The following is a 9,642-nucleotide window of genomic DNA, read 5'->3' on the forward strand; positions in this document are numbered from 1 at the left end:
GCAAAAGATACAGTGGTATACAGTAGAAAACTTAAGTTTACAAGGTAAATCCAGGAGATACAATAGACTATTAGGAATTCCAGAAGGAGAAAATAGAGAAAATGCCAGGAAAATACAATATTTCTGAAATTAAGAGTACTAGCCTCCAGTTTGAAAAGATCTAGGGTGTGTCCAGCACAATAAATGAAAAAAATCCCTACTCCTACCCACCTTAAATTGAATAATCACAACACCAGGGTATAGAGATGATTCGAAGAAAAAAGGTGAGGAGAGAAACAGATGACATAGCAAGTATTAGGAATCATAATGGCACCAAACTCTGTAGTTAGAGAAAACTGAAAAATAACGGACTTTAAAATTCTGAAGGAGAATCATTAATCAACTCAGAAATCTAAACCCAACCAAACTTTCCAAAAAGTGCCAAGGTAGAATAAAGATAATTTTAGATAAGCAAGAAGTAAAAATTAAATTTTTCTTTTCTAAGAAAGTTTTTGAAAGATATGCTTAGCCAAATGAGCAGTAAACTCAGGAGACTGGAGATGCTGTACAGGGAAGTGGTGAGGAGTTCCTAGGTCATTTTCTTCCTTGTATAGCAGGTGGAAAGCAGTCATTCCCAACCAGAATAGATGGCAAAGGGCTCCGGGCAAGAATTCTGCAGGGATAAAGATAGACTTGAAACCTTATCTGATGCCGTCAATGTTTTGGAAAATAAGAATGGAAGAATTTTGACAGTTATGATGGGGGATGTGGACAAATTAAAGATAAATACATAGAAAACAAAGCAAATGAAATTCCAGTAAAACCAAAAAATTTGTATTTTTTTGGAGAGGGTAAGGAAGGTGTACTACTTGGCTCAGCAGATAGCAAAATTTAATTAGCAATGCAAAACACTACTAAGTTAACTTAGTAAAGCCCTTGTGTATAGTTAGAGAAAGTAGTAAAGGAAAATGTGGTGCAAGTGTGATGTAAGAGAATGAAATCTTTTACAACCAACCTAGGGAATTGATATAAAATACCAAAATGGCAGAAGGAAGACATAGCAGTGTTACAAACACTGCTAGAGACCTACCTGGGGTCCATTCTTCTCCTAACAGAACATACGGTAGCAACATGCTTAGCAAAAAAAATTTATTTCCTTGCCTTTCTTGTCAGTAAGTGTGGTCATTTTATATCAGTCTAGCCAGTGATACATGTGACACATGATCAGAAATCATTGGGTGGCAGATGCAGCTGAAATGTGTCCTTTGCCCTTCCTCTTCTTGCCTGGAATACAATTGAGTTGCTGGAGGTGCAGCATCCATCTTGAGACACTGAGGTGACAAGGATGAGAGAGAAAGTCATGTGCTAATGAGGGGAGTTAGAGCAGAAAGGTCTCAGATGGGTCCTGATGGCGTATTGGGTCGTGTGCCATCCCTGCTTTGCCTCTGGGCTTCTTTTACCTGAGAAAAATCCCTGATTTGTTCAGAAAATTGAGATTTATTCAGAAAATTGAGTCGATTGTTCATAAAATTGAGATTTGTTTAGAAAATTAAGTTGATCAAGCTACATAAGCATAATAGCTAAAAACTATGGTGGTAAATAATGTTTAAAACAGTTAAAATAATTCAGACTGATTGTATGGGGGGATGGGGAGAGTGTGGTAGAAACTGCTGGGTTTTGGTACAATTGATGCTGTAGTGAGCTCAATTTGATGTCTTGGACAATGCATATGTATTAGTTTAATAAACAGATTAATAAGAAAGAAGACTATCTTCCTGCATGGAACACTTTGATATCTTCCTATTTTACTTGAAATAAAATCCAAACTCCTTTAACAGATTCTTCATGATATGGCTGGCCCCGGCCACCTTCCCTCCTCATCTTTCATCATCTTCCTCCTTGTCTAACCCCCAGCCGCATTACCATCTTTCAATTTTGTAAACGCCCTTTTAGTAAATTTGCACATGAAGTTTCCTCTGGCTCATTCAGGAGCCCAGGAGGAAACATGACAGGCGCAAACTTGGTGACCCAGGAGAGTTTAATAAAGGCGAGATTTAAGGAAACCAACACGGGATGATGCAGTACTTTGGGGCCTACAAGGGCAGGGAACCATCCATCCCCAGGCCTGAACCACCTGTATGGAGAAAATCACCTGACAGAACTGTGGCCTTTAGGAGAATAATGCTGATAACCCCACAGGTATTTGAACACTGAGAGTGCAGCGCTCACTGTTAATTAAAAGGATTGGAGTGGTTGCTATAGGAACATGTCTCAATGCACATTAGTTTGAAAGCTTGCTTGCGCTATGTAAAAGTCTCTGCCCTTCTTGACTGAGTCTCTGGTGGTCACATGATCAGGGCCTCACAGAGCATGTGTTGAGGCCTCACATAGTAAAAGGCTTCTTTTTAAACAAAATTTTGTTGAAGTATAGTTGGTTTACAATGTTGTGTTAATTTCTGCTACACAGCAAGGTGATTCAGTTATACATATACATATATATTCTTTCTCATATTCTTTTCCATTATGGTTTATCACAGGAGATTGGATATAGTTCCCTGTGCTATACAGTAGGACCTTGTTGTTTATCCATTCCATATATAATAGTTTGCATCTGCTAATCCCAGACTCCCACTCCATCCCTTCCCCACGCACTCCCCTTGGCAACCACAAGTCTATTGTCTATGAGTCTGTTTCTGTTTCATAAAAGTTCATTTGTGTCATATTTTAGATTCCACATATAAGTGATATCATATGGTGTTTATCTTTCTCTGTCTGACTTACTTCACTTAGTATGATAATCTCTAGTTCCATCCATGTTGCTGCAAATGGAATTATTTTGTTCTTTTTTGTGGCTAATATTCCAGTGTGTGTGTGTGTGTGTGTGTGTGTGTGTGTGTATACACCACATCTTCTTTATCCATTCATCTGTTGATGGACATTTAGATTGTTTCCATGTCTTGGCTATTGTAAATAGTGCTGCTATGAACATTGAGATGCATGTATCTTTTTGAATTATAGTTTTGTCTGGGTGTATGCCCAGAGTGGGATTGCTGTATCATATGGCAACTCTGAGGAACCTACATACTGTTTTCCATAGTGGCTGTACCAATTTACATTCCCACCAACATTGCAGGAGGGTTCCCTTTTCTCCACACCCTCTCCAACATTTATTATTTGTAGACTTTAGTAAAAGGCTTCTTGGACACGAGTATCCAGGTTCTCACACAGTTCAGCACTTGAATTTAAAATGAGGGCACAATCAGTATTGACTTGCAAGGTGCCACTGGCAAACTGGCCTGTGAAGATCACCCTGTCATAGCCTTGGTTCCTTGCCCTCCAGAGAGCCGACACCCCTTCACTGGGGAGGGTGAGCAGGAGAGACAGAGACACCCGGCCCTCCCAGAACAGGGTGAAGCTGACAAGGTAGGTGCCATTGTTGAAGTCTGTCACCTTTCCCGAAGCGCCTGCCTTCAGGGCTGGGGAGGACATCCTGGCCCTCAGGAAACCCCCGCCATATTCCTTCCTGCGTCCCAAGTGGTCCCTCACCTCCAGCAGGACGTCTAGCTGATCCCCCCTGCAGTATGTGTCTTGAGGGCTGAGGAGGGTGGCTTTGCTGTGTGTGGCGCTGGTGGTGGAGCTCACGTGGGTGAAGGGTCTGGGTGGGATCAGCTGGTCTAGCTTCTCCATGATCCCCTTTATTGTCAGCTCAGTCTCTGTTGGTGAAACTGCTGGATCCAGTGGTACTTCATGGTGTAAGACCATTTTGAAGGTATTTCTGTGATGCATAAAGGGAGACATCTCTTATTCACACCAAACTTGAAATGACAAAGACTGAGACATATTCTATGTACACAGCTGAGCCTGTCTCTGTTAACCTTAAGGTTGGATTTATATCTTTATTAATATTTTACCACCAAAGAGTCCAGTCCAGGAATTTCCATAGTTAAAGTGCAGAAAGCTTTTGGTAAAACCTATGTGTCAATTGTTCCATTACTATTCCACTACTATTCCATAGGCTATTAAAGCCCATTAAAAAATATTTAAAGATATTAAAAAATATTAAAAGAATTCTTTTGATTAAGAAGTGGTTACAACAGTACATTGAAAGAATTAACTATTAAGAAATATTTCACCATGTCTGTGTCCTAATAAAATGAAAGGAAAAATCATAATAAAAAAATAAACATTTTTAATAGTGAAATGTCAAGTTTTTTTGGTAGGTACCGCATAAACAAGGTACAAAATTAAAAAGATACAAAATGGAAAGAAGTATGAAAGGAGCCTCCCTCTTTCATTCCTGTCTCCTGCCACACAGTTTTCCTCCCAGGAGTAATCACTCTTATCTCTTTTATAAATATCTTTCCAGAGCCTATGTATATATACACGTGTGTGTGCACATACACACACACACTACATATATTCTCTTTTCTTTTTACATAAATGGTAACATATGCATTGTTCTGTGCCTTGCTTTTTAATGTAAGGATGTATTCTGAATATCTCTTCATTTTAACACATACTGAGCTGCTTCAGTCATCCATTGAGATGGACACCAAGTATTTCATTGAATGGATGTATCATTCTTTAACAATCACCTGTTGGTGGACGTACAGATTTTCCTCATTTTCTACTAATACGGAAATTAATCATTTTGTACATTTACTCGGAAGTGGAATTACTGGGTTGAAATTTAAGGGCATTTTTTTATGTGTATGTCCTAAAATATGGAAAAGTTTGTGGGTTTTTTCTTTTGACCACACCACGCGGCATGTGGGATCTTAGTTCCCTGACCAGGGATGGAACTCATGCCCCTTGAAGTGGAAGCGCAGAGTATTAAGCACTGGACCACCAGGAAGTCCAGGTTTGTGTTTTCATTCTCGTAATTTTCTTTATATAATATAACAAGTACATGCAATAGACTTACATAACACATTTAATATTCTTTTTTCAGCAATATCTGTTGACTCCCTACCATAAGCAGTGACCAAAATTATTTACACTGTCTTGCCCCAATTTTCTCCTCTCCACTACTGTATTTTTGTTCTTTAAATTATTTATCTTTGAGTTCACCCTATTTCCTTAAAAGTGTGTGTTTTAATAAAGTTATATGTATTATATGTATAACTGTATACAGAATATTCTATATATACTGATATATATAGTACTATATAATATATATAATATTATATATTATATATTATCTATAATGTATAGCATATTATACTATAGTATATGTAAGTACTATATGTAATACATATATAATATATAATTGTATTATGTATAACTTGTTTATTAAAACACATATTTTTAATATTTATGTATATATATGTGTGTGTACTTATTAGCTTTAAAAAGTATCTTCAAATACCAGGCTGAAAATGATAAGGAAATCTCTCCACCTGCCCTCCTCCATCTTTTGTTATTTATAACATTTCTGTGTTATCAGAGTTTATAATATTTGTGTGTCAGAACACACAACATTTATGGTTTTCCACCATAATCTCCCTAGTTTTGTTTTGGTTTTGGCCAGTACTATAGTTTAGTGGGTTCAGTAATTGTTGTCATTCTATTTGTAAGAGTTTTTCATCATTTATCCCTTGTTTAACTGAGGCTGGTCTTCTACATTTTAAAAAGAAGAGTTCGTAAGGACTATATCCCCTGTGTTTGTTGTAATAGTTAGATTTTTAAAAAAAAGTTTGAATCTATAAATAACCTGAGATTCATTTGATACGTGGTATAAGGTGAGAATACAAATTAACTTGTAATCTCCAGCAGTGTATGATATCTAGAGAAACAATTTTGCTTATTATTTCTTTAACCTTCAGAAAAACGCAACTGTACAAGGGACAAATTAAGAATTAAAATATGCTTTCCTTCTAGGAAACTGAGACTTCAAACAGAAAAACATGTTCAATGAATTTGAGGATTTAGGGGAGAAAACAGTTCAAGTAATTAGCTACAGAACCTATGTTGGGAAGAAAAGGAAAATTGGGGCCAGGCAGAGTCTTAATGAGTTGAAAGGAAAGAATCAAGGAAACAGTGCCTGGGACATAAAAGGCTTCAAAACATTTTTGTTTACTGGATTAGTGAGTGAATTCAAGGTGTAATGAGAGTGAGAGTATAGGCATACCTTGGAGATATTACGGATTTAATTCCAGATTGCAACAAAGCGAATATCCGCCTTAAAGTGAATCATGTGAATTGTTTTCCCACTCCATATGAAAGTTATGTTTACACTATACTGTCATCTCTTAAGTGTGCCATAGCATTATGTCTAAAAAAACAATGTCCATACCTTAATTAAAAAATACTTTATTGTGGGCTTCCCTGGTGGCGCAGTGGTTGAGAGTCCGCCTGCCGATGCAGGGGACGCGGGTTCGTGACCCGGTCCGGGAAGATTCCACATGCCGCGGAGCGGCTGGGCCCGTGAGCCATGGCCGCTGAGCCTGTGCGGCTCCAGACTTTCTTGCTAAAAGTGCTAACCATCATCCTGCCTTCAGTGAGTTGTCATCTTTTGGCTGGTAGGGCGTCTTGCCCTGACGTTGATGGCTGCTGACTGATCAGGGGGGCGTTATTAATTGGCCTAATTTCAATACTGTTGTGTCTCAGAATAGAGAGGCCTGAGGAGAGGAAGAGAGGGGAATAGCTGGTGGGTGGACCAGTTGGAACACACACAACACTTATCAATTAAGTCCATTGTCTTATATGGGTGCAGTTTGTGGTTCTCCCAAACAATTATAAGAGTAACATAAAGATCACTGGCCATATATTGCCATAACCAATAAAATAATAATGAAAAAGTTTTAAATATTGCAAGAATGACCAAGATGTGACGCAGAGATACAAAGTGAGCAAATGCTGTGGGAAAAATGGCACCAATAGACTTGCTCAACTCAGAGTTGCCACAAACCTTCAATTTGTAAAAAATGCAATATCTGGACTTCCCTGGTGGCCCAGTGGTTGAGACTTCGCCTTCAAATGCAGGGGGTGCGGGTTCAATCCCTGGTCAGCGAATTAAGATCCCACATGGCTCGGGGCCAAAAAACCAAAACATAAAACAGAAACAATATTGTAACAAATTCAATAAAGACTTTAAACTTGGTCCACGTTAAAAAAAATAACTTAAAAAAATGCAATCTCTGCAAAGTGCAATAAAGCAAAGTTCAATAAAACAAGATATGCCTGTATTAAGTGTCTGTGGTTAAAAAGTGTGAGATATCAGTTGGGTGATAACAAGGTTCCAGGTGTGGCCTGTAAAGTGTGTTGTCAAGATATATTAGATATGAAGGTCCCTGGTATGTAGAAAGAAAAAAATCACCAGAAGGCTTGAGGTTTGAATTGATTTGGATGTGGGATCTAAATTCTTTCTGGGCAATGGAAGAATATTTTGGGAGGTGATGAAGACTTAACCAGCTACATAATTATTTTGTGAATATGAGGAAACAATCAACTCTATGAGGTAAGTCCTATCTTATAGTTATTTCATAGATTAGCAAATGAAGCAGGAAGATATTAATTAATTTGCCTATGGCCATAAGAGGAATAACTGCCAAAGTCAAGATACAAGTCCAGGCAATCTGACTCTCAAGCTTGTGATCTGACCATACTGCAGCCCCACCTCCAAGTGTGTGTGTGTGTGTGTGTGTGTGTGTGTGTGTGTGTAGTGGTGGTGGGGCAGGTGTTGTTCGTTTATGTGACTGTGACCCTAGGGGATGGTGCAGAGGCTGAGCAGCATGATACTCCTAGATTTGGTCACATCAACCAGAGCCTGTCCTATAGAGTAGCTCAGGGAGCTCTGGAGAGTCTGTCTTGCATGTATAGTTTAGAAGGAGACTGTTCCATTCCATAGTTACCCTCATCCCCTAAGACTGAGCTGGGTCGCAAGGGGAGGAGACTGAAAAATTTTTGAAACTCTTAGGCATTTCAGAAACTGTGATATTTCTTTAAAATGTACTGGACAATTTATCCATTTGTTCAACAGACATTTTAGAATCTGTCTTTACTAAGCATAGTAAGGGGCATTCAAAGCAAGATCCCTACTCAAGAGTAATATAAAATTTAGTTGGGGACACAGGTTAAGGCAAAGTAAGTTTAACTCTATCCATCTCATTTACTTTAGTCTCTCAAGTTACAAAATTGGGTGTTAACAACTGAGGGAATATTAAATCTTTCCCAATTAAAAAAACTTTCCCACCCTCAGTATATCACCAGGCAATTTAATGCCATGTTCTTGGTCTGACCTGGGATAGGCTGAATTCTGAGAGAGGTTTTATTGAGAAAGTGCAGAACCTGAACCTTTAAAAAAAAAAAATCTTTGTGGAATTCTTCAGTTGTAAAGATGATCCATACATGTAGCCCTAATATAGGTGCTAGCAGTGTTTTACGAATCATCTTATTTGAAAACAAAGCAGACAAGGGAGGGCCTGCATACTAAGGCACATGGAAGATGAGCCCTTTTGTACATGCTGTTCCTTCCAGAACGCTTTCCCTCTAGGTTGCTCCCTTTGTAACCCTTCTTTTGCGTCCCTGAATTCTACTCATTTTCTGGTATTATTTCAGATATTACTTCCTCCAGAAGCATTCTCTGGACTCAATGCTGGGGGGTGACTCTGTTTCCCCTAGCATCCTTTCGTAGCAGGTATCACACTGTATTGCAATAGTTTGATACTGACTGGTATTCTCTCTTGTTTAACATTATGTCCACACCCCGAGGCCGCCATATAATAGTTGTTGAGTAAACAAGTGTTCATTTAATGAATGATTCTCAGAGCAGAACCTCGTTCTTCCTACAGTTGCTTCAATATCTTCTTCTTTTTTTAAAAAAAATTAATTAATTAATTTATTTTTGGCTGCATTGGGTCTTCGTTGCTGTGCACGAGGCGGGGCTACTCTTCATTGTGGTGCGTGGGCTTCTCATTGCGGTGGCTTCTCTTGTTGCGGAGCACAGGCTCTAGGCGTGAGGGCTTCAGTAGTTGTGGTGCACGGGCTCAGTAGTTGTGGCTCACAGGCTTTAGCATGCAGGCTATTGTGGCACACGGGCTTAGTTGCTCCATGGCATGTGGGATCTTCCCGGACCAGGGCTCAAACCCGTGTCCCCTGCGTTGGCAGGCGGATTCTTAACCTCTGTGCCACCAGGGAAGTGCCTCAATATCTTCTTGATGGGGATCTTTTAGGTTCTCAGTATGTGTCATTAGCATAATCAAAAGGAGGGAAATCAAAGACAAGGTGATTGCATTGCAAGTGGCTGCATGTAAATTTTTGGAGAAAACTCAACTCTTTTCTCCAAGGATCCCTGGTTCTTTTTAGTGAGGAAGGCTTCTTAGAGACCACAGTCTAGGTGCTAGGAGTGATTATTGCTAATGGGTTATTTTTGCTTCTGGGCCTTTTCACTGGATAGAGCTAGGAAATATGTCTATTTGAAAATAAAAAGAATCATGAGCTTATACAGATGTTTCCAATTCAATTTTTGAAAAGTTTGTTTTAACGTCTTTAATTTTTTTTACTTGCATTTTTCTTTTTCACTAAAAACTCCATTTCCTGATATCACTAACATAAAAATTTGCCTTATCCAATAAAATGTAAAAAACAGTTACAAACTAATAATATCAGTATTAGTTCTAATAAAAAGACTGTTGTGTGAAACTTGGGATTTTTTTCTAGCTC

The 9,642-nt window shown here is 38.7% G+C and overlaps 1 protein-coding gene across 1 annotated transcript; it reads right to left on the minus strand.

Moving 5' to 3' along the window:
* Nucleotides 1–3,030: 3,030 nt before the first annotated feature.
* On the minus strand, nucleotides 3,031–3,666 carry LOC307190972 (NXPE family member 4-like; the record flags this gene model as incomplete). Its single annotated transcript, XM_079930490.1, has 1 exon — nucleotides 3,031–3,666. One exon carries the CDS (start codon nucleotides 3,664–3,666, stop codon nucleotides 3,163–3,165), a length of 504 nt encoding a protein of 167 aa, XP_079786616.1. The 3' UTR covers nucleotides 3,031–3,162.
* Nucleotides 3,667–9,642: the final 5,976 nt, after the last annotated feature.

This window comes from Stenella coeruleoalba (assembly GCF_951394435.1).
Source record: "Stenella coeruleoalba genome assembly, chromosome: 8".
Classification (NCBI taxonomy): domain Eukaryota; kingdom Metazoa; phylum Chordata; class Mammalia; order Artiodactyla; family Delphinidae; genus Stenella; species Stenella coeruleoalba.